At 42.8% G+C, this 20339-nt stretch overlaps 1 protein-coding gene and 1 long non-coding RNA gene across 4 annotated transcripts in view; one reads left to right on the plus strand and one right to left on the minus strand.

The window, feature by feature from the left end:
• Positions 1-377: 377 nt before the first annotated feature.
• On the minus strand, positions 378-4927 carry ARMCX2 (armadillo repeat containing X-linked 2). 3 transcript variants are annotated; one of them, XM_074323636.1, is made up of 4 exons: positions 4788-4922; positions 3547-3648; positions 3153-3225; positions 378-2786 (listed from the first exon to the last, which is right to left on the minus strand). In XM_074323636.1, exon 4 carries the CDS (start codon positions 2657-2659, stop codon positions 806-808), a length of 1854 nt encoding a protein of 617 aa, XP_074179737.1. In that variant the 5' UTR covers positions 2660-2786; positions 3153-3225; positions 3547-3648; positions 4788-4922; the 3' UTR covers positions 378-805. The 3 variants fall into 3 exon arrangements, with proteins under 3 accessions (XP_074179737.1, XP_019572241.2, XP_019572242.2); XM_019716682.2 differs by lacking the exon at positions 3547-3648 and having other exon boundaries at positions 4788-4927; XM_019716683.2 differs by lacking the exons at positions 3153-3225; positions 3547-3648 and having other exon boundaries at positions 4788-4886.
• Positions 4928-10167: 5240 nt separating this feature from the next.
• LOC141569673 (uncharacterized) overlaps positions 10168-20339 on the plus strand; it is a 96248-nt gene continuing 86076 nt past the window's right edge. The window contains exon 1 of the long non-coding RNA XR_012493408.1: positions 10168-11252. This is a non-coding gene — a long non-coding RNA (uncharacterized LOC141569673). The remainder of the gene's footprint in view (positions 11253-20339) is intronic.

The following is a 20339-nucleotide window of genomic DNA, read 5'->3' on the forward strand; positions in this document are numbered from 1 at the left end:
CAGGGTATTTCAATATCTCAGCTTGGGGTCAGAGTCTTCCCCAAAGTATCCTCACTCTACATTTCCACCTTCCTGTTTCGTCACTCTTCTTCCTACATCTTCCATTTCAGGCAAGGTGTTTACCTTTCTATCACAGGAACAGATTTCCCACTTCTGTGCCTTTCTTCAAGCCATTTCTCCCTCGTGAAATGCCCTTCTGTTTTCTCATGCTGTCCTCCAGGGCCAAGCTTAAGTGTGCCCCTCCTCCTTGAAGCCTTCTAATAACTTCTGCTTAATTTAACCAGGCAGCATATACTTGACGATGGGCATATGCCCAGGTACTGTTAGCAATCCTTTTCTATTTATGTACCTTATCTCTCCAGCTAGATTTTAGATTCAAGCATGAGAACAAATTTTTGTCAGTTGAAACATACAACTTTATTGATGATACACAAATGAAGTCTTTGGTGGATAAATTCAAGTCAAAACAAATGATAGAAGTGTAGGCTATTCATGATCGACAGGTTCACTGTCAATTAACGTAGAGGAACCAGTAAAAATATTTCCATTCAAGCAGCATGATTAAAGTCACAAATGTGTTTTCAGTACAAGAGGACTATTTATTTGGTATTCATAAAATGGTTCAGCTTAAAGCTGGAGACTGTCACAGATAACATCACTCTGGATGATACATTATTCACAACTGGCAGCTGAAAGGATCCCTTTACTGTATGAGCAAGTGGAAAAGCAGTAACTTTCGATTTTAATTGCTTCCAGACTGCAAAACCAAGAAATTATTTCAAGTCTTTTGAGAGCACATAGCCAATCAAAATTTGTCCACTAGTTTTATAACTTTCACTTTCACCAAGAGGTCATGGTGATCTGCTAAGGCTCGAATTTTCTTAACACATACTCCAGATGTAGTGCATAAGTAAAAAAGGGAACCTTTATTGAATTCTCTGTAGTTGAATACTTCTGCTCTGAGATTGTCATAGATGATCTCAAATAGAGTAAGGGCATTAATAAGAATTTCTGATTCCACATAAGAATTATAGAGGGAACTAAATGATGATGGCACTTGGGTACTGAGCAGCTTTTTTAACATGTCTGGATTTTCAGCAAAATTTGAAAGTATTTTCAAAATCTCAACCTTGATTTTTCCACCTCCCTGAGATAACAAACGGAAAAAGTTTGCAATAGAATTGACAAGCAGGTGCTGGTAGTCATTAGTAATAGTCATGTTTGTTAAAAATTTTAGTCCAACTACCTGTACTGCTGAGTTCAGGTTCGAGGCCATGATATCATCCATTACTTTATTCATGTACACCTGAAGCCTGCCCTGATTTTCATAATTCTCACTCAGGTTATTCATGGCCATTAAGGCTTTTTCCTTAATGTGGGGATCAGTTTTGTTGATCATGTTTGCAATAATTGGGAGGCCTCCCAATTTGCGAATTGTGTCTTGGTTGCATGAATAATTGGCATTGTTGCTCAGAGTGAGCAAAGCTACCTGTTGGATGAAAGGATCATCTGATTTCTGAAGCAAAGCAAGGACTTTCCTGAGATCTCGGACACCCAGAATCTCATCAATTTCATAAGGAAAGGGGCGCTTCTGCATGGGAACAGGCCTCCTCCCTCTTCCTCTCTGCTGGGTCTCAGGCTCAGAGTCTGACTCCGACTCTGTATCAGTCCACCCGGACTCCCCTTCCTCAGAATCAGGGATCTCTGCCAGGAAAGCCTGTCCCCCATTAGCTGAGGCTGCAGCAGCTGCTGCAGCTCCATCCCCAGGGCGGAAGCCCAGCCCCAATTCGTCTACTTCAACCTTGTTGGTTTTCCTCCCCTTCCCCCTGCCTCCAGTCCGGGACCTGGTTCCACCCTTGGCACCACCTTTGGGTACAGCTCCAGTCGCTGACCCGGCTTTAGGTATAGCCCCACTATGAGCACCAGGGGTCGCTTTCTTGGTGGCTGCCACTGTTTTAGGGGACACTGAGGTCCCAGGAGCCTCTGCAGCCCCCGTAGGCGCTGCCGCCCCAGAAGGCACTGCTGCTCCAAAAGGCGCTGTGGCTCCAGAAGGCGCTGCCACCCCAGTAAGCGTTGCTGGTACTGGAGTCTCTGCAGCCTCAGTAAGTGCTGCTGCCTCAGTAGGTGCTGGCGTCCTGGGAGACACCACTGGTGCTCCAGGAGCTTCTGCTGTGTTAGGGGATTCTGCAAATTTGGGAGCCCCAGCCATTTTGGCGGCCTCTGCCTCCCCAGGAGGTGGTACTATTATAGAAGCCACTTCCACCTCAACTACTGATTCAGCCTTAGGCTCAATGCAGACCCCTTCTGCCTCCTGCGCCAGACTTCTTGCTCCACTCTGAGCCTCAGTACTGGATGCAGCTGGGGCCACTGTCTCAGCTCCAGTCGCATCCAGGGCAGAGGCTTCATCCTGGGCCCTGTCCTTTGCCCCACCACGGACTTGGGTTGGGGGACCAAATCCTGGTCCAAGGTCGATTGTGAATCCAGCCCTTAGTCCGGCTCTAGCCTTGGCTCCAGTCCCAGTCAAAGCCCTGGTTTTGGGCTTAGCCAGTCTCTTCTTTGTCTGGTTTCTTCGCCTGGTGTATTTGTAGACACAGTACCAAGCACTTGCCCCGATCACTATCCCCGCGGCTACACAGCCAGCATCCCGAACTCGGCTCATGGTATAGCTGGAATGATTCTCTGATCAGGCGTGGAGCTGGCTTGCCCAAGCGGGATGTGTATACGTCAGGGCAAGGCACTTCAGCTCAGGCTCGCAAGTTCTGCAGAGACTGCAAGCCAAGCAGGACCTGGGGTAAAGGATAGAAATGAGGCTTAGGACTGTGGCTCACTTCATGCCTAACCAGATCTACTTAGAGGAGAATTTGGGGACATAATGCTTGATGGGTTGGCTAGTACCCAAACACAGGTATGGAGGCCTGTGTTTGCTGATTCAGGACCCTGGTTGTCCAATGTTCTCTACATTTTCATCCCTAGCCTGCCTTGTCCAATGCCAACATACACAATTTCCCAGCACCTACATGGGAGACAAGAGGCTGTATTGATGTCAGGAAAGCTGGTGGAGAGCAGTAAAGACAGTAGCGATCTCAGATTCTGCTCTGATCCTCCCACCCCAACCCCAAGGGTCTCCAGATGGTGCTCATGCACATACCAACCTGCTGGGAGCAGGAGCAGTTTGCCCTTTTCCACCAAGCTTGTTGCTGTGCAAGGCCAAAAAGGCAGAGAGACCTGTGGAGAGATCCCAAAAAGGGCATTTTGGGGACTTTGGTAGATGGATTCCTCTTCTTTTCCTGATTTGAACCCCTGTGGGCCAAGTTTCTTCCTCACAGTTCTCTTCTTTCCATCCGTATTCCTTCCTCCTCTAACCATTTATTAAGAAGGCAGATGTCACACTCCTTTCCCTGCACCAAAAGGGGCAGGTCCAGGGCAAGGGTGTCTTGTAAAGAGGGAGAAGATGGGGGGAAAGGAGCTTCTGGTCCCAGACTCTGCTCTGGTTTCTGCCACACCCACAGTAGGGGTTCCCAGACAGTTCCCATCCCCCACACTGACCTCCAAGGATTCAGGGCTATTTTTCCCTCCTTCAGTTTAGTTCAAGTTTCATTCTAAAGACAGACTGAAGAGAGCAGAAATATAGACAGCAGACATTGGAGCCTGGTGGATTGAACAAACCCAGGACAAGAGTCTCAATAATGGCTTTTAGCGTTCACATACCAGAATAACAAATGGTTCCACCTCTCAATTCCAATTCTTCTCACCCCTCCCCTCCACCCCAATCCACCCTCACGCGCAGACTCGCCAGGCACTCAACCCCTCCTTTCACTTGCCCCGCCCCCCGTCCGCCATTTCTCGGAGACACACAGCCACACCCCTTCTCCTGCACCGAAGCGAAAGGGGGCGGGGCGAAGGTGCAGGGAAAGCTGGATGGGACGCGGGACCAGGGAGTACTGCCAAACAATCTAGTGTCCGTCTCCGAGGACCACTCGTCCTTCAGTCCCCAGCACCCAGGCCTAGCAGTAGCCTACAGAACAGGAGCCCCAATGCCTGCCCTTTTGGTTTGAGGGTCGTGATTTTCCCGTTTCTCCGCTCTGGGCTCCGCTTCCCACCCCCCACCAAAATTGCCAGTTAACCGCCATTTCTCCCGCTAGGGTACCCAAAATCCTTTTCCAGGACTGAAAAAATGGGGGTGAAGGGCTGTATGGAGGTGTCTTGAAAGCAGCCTGGAAGTTAGCACGGTGGTTTAATACCGGATTCCTTTAGGGTCCCCCCTCCTGTGAAGCCCAGACAGCGCCAAACCCGCCATCTCTCCTATATAGGATGGCACACCCATTTCCCAGCACCCCCAAATGACAGGGGCCCCACCATGGGGAGGAGAGGGTGCGGAAATGGTGGTCCAGGGGAGGTATCTTCAAAGTGAGGGTGGGAGTGAACCGACTGGATTGTTTCCAAATTGCGGTCACCCTTTCCAACCTCCCCAGTGGCCTTATACGCTCTGCCACGTTTATTTCTCTTCCCTCCTCTCAAAACAGGATGGGATGTGGGGTGCAGGGCCTGAGTGTCAAAAAACAAAAGCCAAAAACACTGGCTGGGAGAGGAAGTAAGCGGATTCTCTTAGAATCTTTACGTCCCCCCTCCCCCTCTCCCCACCGCCCACCAAAATGAGCCGCGACTAAGCGCGGGGATCTGGAAAGGCGGCCAGGAGCCGGCAAGGCGGAGGCGCCCGCGGCCTCAGACTTCCGCATCATGGGGCTACCCCTTTCAGGGGTGCCGGCCATGCCCACCCTCACACCCACCTGCCCGGATCTGGGGGAATTTTCTCCTCCTCCTCCTCGCCTGGGTTAAACGCACGGCAGTGCGCAGCGCAATAGAGTTGGTACCCAGAGGAGGACGGAGGACGGCGGTTAGGGCTTTAAATACCTTTGCCCACGTCAGCTCCTGGTCACGTGGGAGCTGCATCGCCAGTAAGCTTGGGTTCCCAATTTCCACTCCCACTAAAAGCACGAGCCCCCTCCTTTACCCCCACTCCCACCTCACCCCACCACATCAGGTCCTGTCACTCAGTTTTTTCTCTTTGTAGTCCTGGAAGCCAAAAGCAGCCCCTTTTCCGTGTGTTAGAATTTGCCTTTCTCTGGTTGGGCGGAGGGGATGCATCTTCTTTGGCTATTGACAATTTTTACCTTATTTTTTGTTGTTGTTGGGGAATTGTCTCATCCTCTCCTGGACAACTGGACACTTGCTCCTTGTTCCACTTCCAATCCCTGGTCCACTAGGGCCCATCATTTCCCATGCAGTTGGGCCCCTGCTCCAGTATAGTAAGAGGCAGAGTGTGAGAAAGGAAACAGGAGGTGGGAGTGGGGTCTGTACTTCTGTAACACTCCTCTATTTTGTTTTTAAAGCTATCACCACCCTTATTATTATAGTAAGAAAATACAGCAAAACAAGAGTTCAGTGGGGGAAGCAGCAACACAAAAAGAGCAGGCATGCTTTATAAAAAAGATTTCCCACTAATATTGGCAGGCACCACTAATCTTGGTTAACTTTTACCACATGGAAAATGAATTTTACTGGCCATGTAGGAAATAGTTTCAAAACATGCTGAGGTACTTGGACATCTGAAAATGGGATTTTTCTCAATAAGATAAGCATGTCTCCATATGATCTGCAAATTGGTCCATGGAGAGATGTTCAGTTGTCCAATGTTTTTTATTTAGACAAATAATATCTTACTTTTTCTCCTTCTGGGACAGCTTTTAAGTTAGATAAATAAATGATCCTGTCTTGTTTTGTTAGAGAAATACATTTATGTAATGTTCCCAAACCATTGCTGACTGCTGTGTGAACCTCCTGTAATTTGATGGCTGTATCCATGACAGTTTTGAACACCTGTCCCTGGATTAGGTTCCAGTTTTGTGATTCAGCTCTGGCAAAAAGAAAAGCTGTCAGGCCAAGGAAATGACAGACGTGAGGGAGGCAGAGATGGTGAAAACCTCCTTGTCCTGTCAAGGGGTTGGGGGAGGCGCTGCCCCTCTACCCCCTCCCATATGCCAAAGCCTCTCATCTCCTGCAGTCAGGCACCTGACTGTTGCGCACTCCAAAGGTATACATGCACAGGTGACCAAGGTGGTAAATGCCACCTTTAGTCACATGACTAACCTAAGTAGGTGCCTGCTTCTTCCCTCCCTCCCGCCTCCCAATTCACTCAGGGATGCATAGAAGGGCTTGCTGTTCCCACCTACCCCTGCAGCTGTGGGTTTCCATGAAGCCTGGAGAAATGATAGCTGGGGGAAGCACCCAGGTCCTCCTGCTCTGCCCTCATCCTCGGCGCTCAAGTTAACATTGCTCCTAACACTGTTTGTGGCTACCACCTGGCTTGAGAGGTGCAGCCTGGTGCAGCCTCCTCACGTCTGGCCTGCTCACCATAGCGCACCCAGGGAGAACCTAGCCTTGCTGCAGGATCAGGGCCTGAAGCCTATGCCCGCTTTGGTGCCCCCTCAGCCAATTTTTTCCCCCCAGGGCCCAAGGGATATACTTTTCCCCACTGCACATAGCGATTAACCTAGTGTAGGCATTCTTAACTAGCTACCTCTGTGGTCTACCTGAAATTCTATGCAATCTTTTGTTTGTGAGTGTGTGTGTGGTTAAGTGTATTTCTGGAAATAGAGGTCGTTGACCTCATGAGTTTCTCAAAGGGTCTGTTACCACTCCCCCTAGATATTGAGAACCAATACAATGGCCTAGAAAGTCTGTGTTATATATAATAGCTCAGATTAGGAATCTTTTGAGGTTTTTTTTCTGGTGATAATAGTGATATACATTAGTAGTTAAAAATATTCACAACAATAAGGAAATACAAATATATAAAGTATACAGGAAAAGAGCTCTGTAATATCTTTTCCACTCCCAGCCAACACTAACAATTTCCACCTTTCTTTTTATGCACATATTGGTAAGTGCATTTGTGCTTATAAATCAAGTTCCAAATTGAGTAACAATAAACTAATGATAAGTATTTGGAATTTGTATCGTAATTGCAGTAAATCTGCAAATTAATTTGAGGAACACTAACATCTTAACCATGAGATTTCCTCTTCAGGAATAAGGTATGTCTTCACTTTGCTCAGCTCTATTTTTATGGTTGTTAATCAAATTTCATAAGTTTCTTTAGCTAAGTATTTCTTATTACTTGTTCAGGTTTTCCTAGGTATTTAGTAGTTTTTGTTGCTGAAATGCTATTCCCTTCTCCAATTAGAATTTCTGATAGGTAATTTTCTGTTTAAGAAAAATATTCATATATATAATTCATATATATAATATATATAGCCAAAAAAATGTACACACATTTTAAGAAAGGAAGAAACTATTAAAATTGTAATACTCAATATACACTGGTAACAAAAGATGAAAACAAGTCACGTTTGACTTCTGCAATTAAAAGAGGTGCTCAAAGTGGTTACCACCAGTGTAATTTTAATACAGTTTTTTTCCTTTCTTAAAATGTGTATATATATATATATATATATATATATATATATATATATATATATATATATATATATATATATAATTTGCAAACTTTTGTGATCTGTTTTACTAATTCCAGTAGTTTTCAGGTGCTACCTTTGGTTTTTGATGTATGTATACATAACCATCTGCAAATGATATTCTTCATTTCTTCCTTTCCAATATTTATACTTTTTTCCTTTCATTTTCTGCATGTGTTATGTTGACCAGAACATCCAGAACTATGTTGAGTAATTGTGGTGCTTGAGTGCCTCTTTATCTTGTTCTTGAAGGGTGTTGGAATGCTTCTTCTATTTCATCATTTAGTGTAAATTTTGCTGTTTCTGATATATTCTTTCCTTTTTTCAACTGTACTTTCACTTATGTTTATCAGTACTGCAAAAAACAAAACAAAACAAAACAAAAACCAAAAAAACAAAAAAAAACAAAGAAAGCAGCACAAAGAAATAATGTCCGTGAGTGGAGGCAAGTCATAAGTTCTGTGGTCTTGGTAGCCCACAGGAGTGAGGAATATGCCAGGTCAGAACAGACTCTGATATATTCTTGATCAGGTTAAGGATATTTTCTTTTATATCTAATTTAATTTAACCAAAAATGATTAAGTAAATTATGTATAATTCTTTACTGCATAAATGAAGTTCCCTCCTATTCCTATTTTACTAATATATATATATATATATATATATATATATATATATATATATATATATATATATATATATATATATATATTTTAAATTTAGGAATGGGTAAGTTTATCAAATGCTTTGATTGTAAGGTTTCTTGTCTTCGTCAGTTGTTGTTGTAGTGGTGTAGACAGACCAGCCTCCCTGTCACTTAGTCTCTTTATCGTCCATTCTCAACACATCCTCCACATTCAAATTCCCCACTCACTTCTCACAATGTTTAGAGTGAATGCAAATGTTCTTATGACAATTGACAAGGCTCTACTCTATCACCCATATGACTCATCTTCTACTACTCTCCCTCTAGTTCAGCCATGCTGCTTCCTTGATGTACCTGGAACATACTGGGCTCAATGCCTTCACTGAACCTTTGCATTTGTTTGTCCTCCTGGTTGGGACATTGTTTCCCCAGATATTAACATACCTAGCTCCCTCACTGACTTCAGGTCTTTACTCAAAGGTCAGCTTTCTAGTGACTCTTTCCCTGGCCACCTTATTGGAAATGCCAACCCATGTCGACTTTTCGTATCTTTTCCTGCCTTTAATTTTTACTTTTTAGTACATATCACTAACAATATATTATACATTTTGTTATTTATCTCATTTATTGTTTGGCTAACCATAATGTAAAGACCATGAGATTAGAGATTTCGGTCTGTTTTATTCACTGTTTTATTAACCACAGCATTGAGAACAATGCATAGCATGTAGTAAGTACTCAGTAAATGTGTTGAATAAATGCATAAATGAATGACTGGCTTTCCAACAATAAACCACTCCCTTGCATTCCAGAAATAAAGCCTAGCTGGTTATACCATATGAACATATTTGTAAATTCTCAGATAAGTGATTAACTAAATCAGGGTCTTGTCAGGTGACAAGAGGGAGAAGACATTAAGATTGCTTTGCGTGGCATGTATAAAACTCATTAGTCAGTGAAAATGATTGTTTATGATACATGCCTTTTTACATTTTTAAATTTGTACTAAATTTATTGGGGTAACTGGTTAATAACATTATATTAATTCCAGGTGTACAACTTTATAATACAACATCTCTATACTCCACTGTGTGCATACCACCTGAAGCCTAGTCTCCTCTGTCACCTTGTATTTGATCCCCTTTACCCTCTTCATCCTCTTCTCACCCTTTTCCCCTCTGGTAACCACCATTCTGTTGTCTGTATCTATAAGTTTTTTGTTTTGTTTGTTTGTTAATTTGCTGCTTTTTATTTTATATCTTACATATGAGTGAAATCATGCAGTTCTTGTCCTTTTATGTCTGACTTATTTCACTTGGCATAATATTCTCAAGATCCATCCATGATGTCACAAATGGCAATCTTTCATTGTTTTATGGCTGAGTAGTATCCCATTTTATATATGTAACATAATGTCTTTATCCAGTCATCCACTGAGGTTAGGTTGTTTCCAGGTCTTGACTATTCTGAGTAATGCTGCAATGAACATAGGGGTGCATATAGCTTTACAAATAAGTGTTTTCAACAATTTGGGGTAAATACTCAGAAGAGTGATTGCTGGGTCATATGGTAGGTTTAAGGAACCTCCATACTGTTTTCCATGTTGGCTGTACCAATTTATATTCCCACCAGCAGTGTATGAGGGTTCCCTTTTCTCCAAATCCTTTCCAAAACTGGTTATTAAGAAATAATATTGATAATCTTATTGATAATACATGGTATTAGCAGGAAAACAGACACACAGATTAATGTAACAGAATTGAAAGCCCAGAAATAAAACCATACATACATGGGCAACTAATTTTCGACAAAGGAGCCAAAAATATACAATGAATAAAGGAAAATTTCTTCAATAAATGTTGTTGGGAGAACTGGAAAGCTGTATGAAAAAAATTAAAAAGATGTAGGAGAAGAAGAAGAAGAAGAAGAAGAAGAAGAAGAAGAAGAAGAAGAAGAAGAAGAAGAAGACAAGATTGCTATCTGACATCATACACAAACATTAACTCAAAACGGATTAAAGACTTGAATATAAAACCTGAAACAATAAAATAAATAGAAGAAAATATAGGCACTAAATTTATGGACCTTGATCTCAGAGGGGTTTTTGTGAACTTGACCACAAAAGCAAAGGAAGTAAAAGAAACAATAAAGAAATGGGACTACATAGAACGAAAACAGCTTCTGCACAGCAAAAGAAACCATCAACGAAACAAAAAGCAACTAACCAAATGGGAGAAGATATGTACAAATGATACCTCCTATAAGGGGCTAATATCCAAAATATATAAAGAATTCATACAACTCTACAACAAAACAAACAATCTAAAAAAAAAAATGGGCAGAGGACCTTAATAGATACTTTTCCAAGGAAGATACACAGATAGACAACAGATATATAAAAAGATGCTCAGTTATCACTAGTTATAAGGGAAATGCAAATCAAAACCACAATGAGTTACCACCTCACACCTGTTAAAATGGATGCATGCTTTTCAAAAAAGAAAGTGAATCTTTTTTTTTCTTAAATGAAAATGCTCCTATCATATTTTCTGATAAAAAGGTGCATATTTGTATTAAAAAAAGAAACAGAATAGTGGTAACAAGAAAATAACAAAAATTCATTCCTACTTTCTGCTTCCTTTCCTGACTCCCCTTTCCCCACCCCCATTTCCAGGTATTCTCAGGACTCCAGAGATGAATATTAGTGATTCCAAAGAAAAAGAAAGGAGGAGGGCGCCCAGAAAAGGATGGAACAATTCCACGAGAGAAGCAGTATAATTGGTCAGTAGCTCGGTATAATTGGTCAGTAGCTCTGGAGAAGATGCTGCCTTTTCCAGTCGTCAGAGAAAGACAATACCTTTGTTGGGTGTTCAAAGACCAAAATGGGCGACAGAATCTTGCGTGGTGGTAGGAGAGAAGGTGGTAGGAGAGAAGGAGGGAGAAGGCATATAGTCCTCTGCTTTGCTAATAATATGAAAGGAAATTTGGGGCCGAACTCACCAGTGATGTGACCTCACGTGACCAGGAGCCTTTGTGCCAAAGTCTCAGTTCAGATAGCGGTTCTTGCTCAGGTAAGCAGCTCCCTATTTCCTTGGAGGTGGCGTGATGAGGGGGGGGGGGCACGGATGGAGGAGGGCGAGGAGGTAACCCGTCCTGATTCCTTAGGTCAGTGTGCGGGTGGATGTTGATTGGAGACTCCTGGAGTGAGGATGGAGAGTAGCAGCACAATTTTCCAGTTTGGAGGCGCTTCTCTGATTCCCCATATAGACACCCGAAGCCAGCCTCTTTTTAATTTCCTGCCTTGCAAAGGCAGGGCAGTGCCAGCAGCAGAAAGGAGAAATGGTTGGCGTCGGTGACTTGAGAAAGCGGAGGGGAGGAAGCTGTTATTGGTGAGAGGATAGAGAAGGAACGGTTAGGTGAGAGACAGGCCTGACAACCTGGACCCAGAACAGGGAAAGGGCCGGGTTTGGACCCATATTCGGGTGTTGGTGCATCTACCAGAGCACTAAGTCCCGTTGTCTCCTGTTTGTTCCTGTCTGATTCTGGCTTTGGGCAGGCCATGTCTGCCGATCCGTGTCCATCGGTGGGGATTATCCATGCAAAAGTAGGAGAAGCCCAATGCCTCATTTCCTTTTTCCCTTATCCCCAATACTCCGCCCCCTAGATCCAGCTTGACTGCAGTTTCAGACTCCCGCTTCCCACAGGCTCTCACTAGCCTGAGATACTCACGACAGCTGCAGCATGGGCTAGTCTCAAAATTTTGGCTTGATGGCAGAGGAACTGGTTATTGGGGCTGGTGCCTGGTACTGCACATATCAGCTGACCTGTGGTGGAGAGCAGAACAAGAAGAGACCAGATGATTCTAAAGACATTAATTGTACCTACAAAAAGTTTAGAAAATACAGAAAACTGGAAGGAAGAAAATAAACATAAGCCACCAATAATTACCATTCCTTGTCTTTCTCTCCTTGTAAGAATGTGGATGTGTGTCTTGAACGTTATTGCAATTGTACTGTATATGTTATCCTGGAATTATTTTTTCAGGTTACACTGAAGGTTATGCTTTTTGTTAGTTAGTGAAAATGCTTCATAAATATTCTTTCAATGGATAATTTCATAATAACAAAATATAATAATCATAATCTTCCCCTTTTGTTGGCCTTTCATGTAGCAGGTATGAAACTTAATTCTCAGATTCAGGTGTGAAAGAAATATTAGATGTTTTTTATTTTCTAAAAAAATAACTCTGTGTAAACTAAAGTCTATATGGACTTACCAGGAGATATTGTTTCACACTCATAGCTGTGATACGCATTATCCAAGTTTCCAGATGGGCCAGTTAGGCTGCTTCTGTGCTATAGTTGGCATAGAGGGCACAGGAATTTGGTGACGCTGGGAGCCCTCGGTAGGATCCAGTCTCTCAGGTGCACCATATGGCCATCATCTCTGAGTTCTTCTTCTCTGGGCTGTCAGGGAGTGGTCTAGAGTTCCCATCTACTCAAGAGACTCAGAGACCTCTCTCTTTTCCCCTCCAGTGGGAATGGGGATTTCTATTTAGTGTGAGCAAAATCCTTTACTCCCCAAACTCCTTTTTTTTTTCATTTATTGGGGTGACAATTGTTAGTAAAATTACATAGATTTCAGGTGTACAATTCAGTATTATATCATCAATAAATCCCATTGTGTGTTCACCAGCCAGAGTCAGTTCTCCTTCCATCACCATATATTTGATCCCCCTTACCCTCATCTCACCCCCCACCTCCCTTACCCTCTGGTAACCACTAAACTATTGCCTGTGTCTATGAGTTTTTGTTTCTCATTTGTTTGTCTTGTTCTTTTGTTGTTTTTGATTTATATACCACATATCAGTGAAATCATATGGTTCTCTGCTTTTTCTGTCTGACTTATTTCACTTAGCATTATACTCTCAAGATCCATCCATGTTGTCACAAATGTTCCTATATCATCTTTTCTTACCGCTGAATAGTATTCCATTGTGTATATATACCACAACTTCTTTATCCATTCATCTATCGAAGGACATTTTGGTTGTTTCCATGTCTTGGCCACCATAAACAAAGCTGCAATGAATATTGGAGCACACGTGTCTTTATGTAGAAATGTTTTCAGATTTTTTGGGTAGATACCCAGGAGAGGGATTGCTGGGTCATATGGTAATTCTAGTCGTAATTTTTTGAGGAACCGCCATGCTGCCTTTCATAACAGTTGCACCAGTCTGCATTCCCAACAACAGTGTATGAGGGTTCCTTTTTCTCCACAGCCTCTCCAACACTTGTTACTATTTGTCTTGTTGATGATAGCCATTCTGACTGGGGTGAGGTGATATCTCATTGTGGTTTTTATTTGCGTTCCTCTGATGATTAGTGATGTTGAGCATTTTTTCATATGTCTATTTGCCATTTGTATGTCCTCTTTGGAGAAATGTCTCTTCAGGTCCTCTGCCCATTTTTCAATTGGGTTGTTTGTTTTTTTGTTGTTGAGTTTCATGAGTTCCTTGTATATTTTGGATATTAGCCCCTTATCGGAGGCACTGTTTGCAAAAATCTTCTCCCATTCAGTTGGTTGCCTCTTTATTTTGTCGATGGTTTCTTTTGCTGTGCAGAAGCTTTTAAGTTTTATATAGTGCCATTCGTTTATCTTAGCTTTTACTTCCCTTGCCTGTGGAGTCAAATTCATAAGATGTTCTTTGAATCCAAGGTCCATAAGTTTAGTACCTATGTTTTCTTCTATGAGTTTATTGTGCCAGGTCAAACTCCATTATTAACAATGGATTTGTGTTTTGGGGGCAACAAATCTGGAAAATCCTGTCACAAATTTTCTCTGAAGCAAGGAAATACTAACTGGGTTTATCTGAGAAAGGGAAAGTGGAGAACACAGATGGACATAGAGATTAAATGTAAATTAACACCACTGTGTCTTAAGTGGGGTTCCCTACAAGCAAAGCCTGAGATGGGGATACTCGTGAAAGTGGTTTACTGAGACTGTGTTCTCAGGTGAAACCTGTAGGGAGATGAGGAGAGCAGCATAGGACAGGGGCAGAAACTAGGCACAGATGTAGTTCAGCTGAAGTACAGCCTCAGACTGAGCCCAGGGCAGTTCTGGGATGTGAAGGGCACTACAGAATTGGTCCACTTTGAAACAAAGGGGCCAGACTTTTATATTCACTGCAAGCCAGGGTGTATGGGTGAGGTGGCATGAGGGGCGAGGGATTTCAGTTCCCAGGTATCCTCTGACAATGGTGCAACTATGAATCTTCAGTAGCCAATGCTCAGAGCAGCTAGGGGATGGATGTACTAGCCCAGTAAATGGAAACTGGACAGGGTAGCAGTAGTGCCTACTACCTCTTCTATAACAAGCCAGTCTGTATTTTTTCAACGAAAATGTATTCCTATCCGTGGGTTCCTCCCACCAGGCCTTAACTTCGGCATTACTGGCTATGGTGCACTATATCAGGATATGCCCACTTTCTCCATAAACAAAACAAAAAGAGGAGAGTGCTTGTTATTCTCTAATCATCTTGTGGTTGTCTCAGAAACAGTCTCCCTCAGAGGCTAGTTATTTTTCTCACTAACCTGACAAATAGTCAAATTTCCTCCTTCAGTGTATAAATTTTGGAGGGGGACTGTGTGGCACACAGTTTAGCATCTCATGAAAATGTATTCTGCCTGTAATGAGATTAGAGGTTGGTACAAATGTTGAGGGACGTTTGGACATAGTATGTGTGGCTCTGGCCCATTTCAAACAGGTTTTAGCAGGTGTTAAATTGACTGCCATACAATTCTCATCCAAATTACTTGAACTTAGCAGAGAAGTTGCTAAAGGAAAGGCAGGTGTTTTTCACCTAGACAATCTAAAATGACACAAGCAGAGATAGGAAGATGTCAAGGCAAAGGGACCTTGCTAGCCTGAGAAATGGGCTGCCCATTAATCTACTGTCCATGTGGTAGTCTAGGACTCTGGGGGATAGAAGGTACCTTGGAGGAATTTAAACTTTGAGCTCCCATCTTGCTGAAAGGGAAGAAAAATCAGCCTCATTTATTTTTGTGACTCCCTTACTCTTCAAGTGTTGTAAAAATTTGGGAGCTAGAGTATTAGAAAGGCAGGCCCATCCACACGGTCTACTGAGATACACATTGTTCCAGATTGCAAATTCATTTTAGGTTTGATGGCTCTGGTGCTCTCTCTCTATGCTAGAGAAACAGAAATCTTTGTCAAAGCTGGAGTCACTGAGCATGTCATGGCTGTCCTACCTGAGGTTTGCCACATCTTTGAGACACTGTTGGAGTAGGGCAAAGGTATTTCCCTGTTTAGAAGCCCCTCATTTCTTCATCTTCACTAACTCTTTCAAATACATATTTTTTATTTTTTTGCCTTGGGACAAATTCCTCTCTCTTTTATTAAATTTACTTTTTGTATTAGTTTCAGGTGCACAAAACAATGTAATAGTTAGACATTTAAACCCCTCATAAAGTGATAACCCACCCCCCAAGCTACTACCCCTCTGACATCTTATATAGCTGTTACAATACCATTGACTATCTTCCCGATGTTGTACTCCACATCCTGTGACTATATATACCTATATATTTAGTTATAGTTGACATTCAATATTATTCTACTTCACCTTCAGGTGTGTAGTGCATTGGTCAGGTATCTGCACAGCCTATGACATGTAGTCCAATGCCCACCTGGCACCTTACATGATCTTTACAACATTGCTGATTGTATTCCCGATAATACTATCAATTTGTATTTCTTAATGCCTTCACCCTTTTCACCCTATCCCCAACCCCATTCCCATCTATCACCCTGATAGATCTAGGACCTATCTGGCACCATAACTAGTTATTACAATATTATTTACTATATTCCTTATGCTATACCCTACATCTCCATGACTACTGTATAACAACTAATTTGTTCTTCTTAATCCCTTCCCTTTTCACCCATCCTTAATCCCCCTACCATCTTAAAGAAGTCCCTCTAAGACTCCTTGTAATACTGGTCTGGTGGTGATGTACTCCTTCAGCTTTTTCTTGTCTGGGAAGCTCCTTATCTGTCCTTCAATTCTAAATGACAGCCTTTCTGGGTAGAGCAATCTTGGTTGTATGTCGCTTTTCATCACTTGGAATATTTCCTGCCACTCCCTTCTTTCCTGCAAAGTTTCTGTTGAGAAATCAGCTGACAGTCTTATGGGGGCTCCCTTGTAGGTAACTAATTGCTTTTCTTTGCTGCTTTTAAGATTCTGTCTTTGTATTTAACCTTTGGAATTTTAATTATGATGTGTCTTGGTATTGGCCTCTTATGATTTATCTTGTTTGGGACTCTCTGTGATTCCTGGGCTTGTATGTCCACTCCCTTCACCAGGTTAGGGAAGTTTTCTGTCATTACGTCTTCAAATAGGTTTTCAATTCCTTGCTCTCTCATTTCTCCTTCTGGTACCCTATAATGTGAATGTTGGTACACTTGATATTGTCTTGGAGGCCCCTTAAACCCTCCTCATTTCTTTGGATTCTTTTTTCTTTTTACTGTTCTGGTTGGGTGTTTTCTGCTACCTTGTCTTCTACATTACTGGTTGGATCCTCTGCTTCATCCAATCTACTGTTGATTCCCTGTAAGACATTCTTCATTTCCATTATTGTATCTTTTATTTCTGGCTGGTTCTTTTTTATGGTTTCCATCTCCATTTTTATGCTTCCTATCTCTCTGTTGAAATTCTGCCTGAGATCATTGAACATTCTTATAACCAATGTTTGGAACTCTGCATCTGACAAATTGCTTATCTCTGTTATGCTTAGTTCTTTTTCTGGAGCTTTGTTGTGGTCTTTTATTTGGGACATGTTTCTTTGTCTCCCCATTTTGGCTGTCTCCCGGTATTTGTTTCTACTGTATTTCCCCCAAAATAAGACTGGGTCTTATATTAATTTTTGCTCCAAAAGATGCATTAGGGCTTATTTTCAGGGGATGTCTTAGTTTTTCATGTACAGCAATCGACATTCATTCGTGTACAACAATCTACATTTATTCATGTACAAAAATCTACATTTATTCAAATACATTCATGTCATCTTTTTCTGAAACATCATAACTCTCCAAATCCCAAATTTCAGCTTGACTTTCTTGTGACCCCATTTCTTGTAGAACCATTGGCCCCAATTTCTCATGTCCAGCAATTGAGTTCTCCTTAAATGAGCACTTTTTGTCCTTGTAGCCTACTCATAGTGCATTGGCAACACAGCTGTCAGTGGTTTTATCCCATGCATTCTTCACCCAAGTCACGACCTCTTGCAGGTTAGGCTTCCCAAAGTTTCCACGTGGATTTCTCTCCATTCTATTTTCAATATAGTCATTGATTTCCATGTGTAAATTGTCCTTGAATGGCTTGTTTATTGCAATATCAAGAGTCGGGAGATAGGCAGTCATTCCTGCTGGAATCATTATTTGATCTATTCTTCTCTCTGCAAGGAAGTTCTTCATGTCTTTAGCATGGTGGTGCTGGCTGAATTCCAGACTAGCAGACCTCTTTGGCCACCTTGCAAAACAAGTGGAAGCATTAAATCGACCCACTTCTTTATTACTGCTTGTGTGCACCAGGCTTTTTTGGTTTCAAGAACATAAATGCCTGAAACATGTTCAACCTTATCTTTCTTGCCCTTAGTGATGATTAGAGGTGGGGCTTTCTGTCCATCTAGACAAATTGCCAAAATACAGGTAACACGTGCACTTTTGTAACCAGTGGAGGGAATGTAGATTGACGAGGCTCCCCTCTGATCAATTGTCATTTGAGATCCTTGGCCCATAAACACTGCAGTTTCATCCATAGCAATCATGTTGGAGAGCTGGTATTTAGAAAAGTCGATGCCATCAACAAAGGACTTGAATGCAAGTGCATGTTTAATAACTTCAGTATCTTCTAGGTTGAACAGTGTTGTGGATCCTAGAGACAGTTCATATCACAGAAGGAGCCATCCAGCCAGTGTTGTGATGCTTTGAATTCTTCTGGGGATATTTCTAACTGTGGTGCCATTGCAAGGGCAAATGCTTGAATATCAGCCCTGATTACAACCAAAGCCTTTGCTCTCCTGTCAGCAATCCATTCACAGATGATGTCTTCCAGCTCAGGAAATAATGGTTGCCGACCTGATCCACACTGCACTTCTTAGCATTTCCCTCCTCCACCTGTTGACTGAGGTTATCGTACTTTGTTTGCCACTTTTGGACCATTTGGAGATCCAACTTCTTCTCTTTGCAGAAAGCCGTAAGATTCTTGCCCCGGGAGTTCTCCATGATTCCTCCCTTGTACACAATGGAATACCTCTTTCTTTTTGCACTGATCTTGTCTGGGGATCAAAATATTATTCCCTTTAAATCTACCATTAAATCAACTGTTAATTGAAAACGTACGAGAGAGGAATGGCAACAAAAATGATGACAGTTAAGAATAATGGTCCACACAAAAATGATGAAAAATTGCAGGCACCAAAATTCGGAAAACGTTTCTTTATTTCACAGAAGTGCATTAAGTACGTCCGTTACAACACACGATGTACTGAATTCTGAAGATTCATGTTAGACACAACCACGTCCGTTCGTTATCAAGTGTGCACATTATTCGTGAGTTGTGTCTGTACTCCAATTGGTTATTTGGCAATAAGTCTCTAGTGCATCTGTTTACATAGGCATTTACCTCTCGTCCAAACGCCCCCACTTGGGTATTTACAAATACTTAATTATAATTTATATTATCATTTATTTTAAGTATTAATGTCAATAATATTATTTATTTATATTTAATTATATATTAATATTATTTTGTAGTTTAATACATCCATCGTGTGTTGCAATGGATGTACTAAATGCAACTGTCTGGCTGACGATCTTAACTGGGGCTTATTTTTGGGGTAGGGCTTATATTATGAGCATCCTGAAAAATCATGCTAGGGCTTATTGTCCAGTTAGGTCTTTTTTTTGGAGAAATACAGTATGTATTAGGTAGAGCTGCTATGTCTTCCGGTCTTAGAGTGGCCTTATATAGTAGTTGTGCTGTAAGGGTTCAATGATGCAGTCTTTCTGCACCTGAGTCATGCACTCCAGGTGTGTCCCTTGTGTGGGTTGTGTGTGCTCTCCTCTTGTAGTTGAGACTTGGTTGATAATTGCACATCAGTGGGAGGAACTGACCTTTGGGTTCAGTGTTTGTGAGGAATGGTCGTGACTGCAGTGGAGTTGTGGTGCAGGGGCTGATCCGACAGAGCAGGATCTGCCTCAGCAGGACTCTGGTGTCTGCCCACTCTGCCCTTTGTGTGTGTCATAGTTGGAGGAGGCTGGTTGATGTTCCAGCTCATTTTGAAGCTGGACACTGGAGGCGCCAGGCCCAGAATCACCTTGGAGGGGATCTTCTGTAGGTCTGCTTCAGCCACAGCCCGTGCCCCACCAGGGGCCACCTAGCGAGAGCCAGAAAGAAATCTGCAGATGGGTGACGCCCGTGATGTGCTTGAAAGTGCCTTGAGAGGCTAAGCTGCGAACCAAGGCTGGCTGCCGCTAGTGCCGGCTTAGGGCTGCTCAGCCAGAGGTACAGGACATGCTCAAGCTGGCTTGTCTGGGTTCTGTGAACCTTTGGGAGACCCTAGAAAAGTCTGCAGCAAGGAAGGCAGTCTGCATGAAAAAGCCACTGAAAGCAGCATGGGTGTGCCCCAAATTTGGGCGCGGCCAGGTCTCAAATCTCCAGGGCATGGTGAACAAACGACAGAGACTCAGAAATGGCGGCCGCCTGTGTTTGCACGCCAGGAAGGGGGAAGGCTCAGCAAATAATCAATGGCCTCTGCCAGCTCCCCCATCCAGAAGAAAGCCATCTCTCCAGCCCCCGTTCCAAGCCAGACAACTCAGTTCCTCCCCATATGTCCCTGCTGCCTTTCCAGCTGCTGACTCAACGCTGGAGCTCAGAGCGAGTGATTCCGTTGGTAGGTAAGTCCATCGCAGTCCATGTAAGAGGAACACCTGTGAGTGCAGCTGCACTCAGTCTCACTCAGTCACAATCTTTGCTGGTTTTCACAATACAAAATCATGGTGACGTCTCTTGCTGGCACTGGAACCCTGGGCTGGGGTGGGGCTGGGATCCTTCTCTCCTTTAGGGGATAGGG

The sequence above is a fragment of the Rhinolophus sinicus genome, chromosome X (assembly GCF_036562045.2).
Source record: "Rhinolophus sinicus isolate RSC01 chromosome X, ASM3656204v1, whole genome shotgun sequence".
NCBI classification, from domain to species: domain Eukaryota; kingdom Metazoa; phylum Chordata; class Mammalia; order Chiroptera; family Rhinolophidae; genus Rhinolophus; species Rhinolophus sinicus.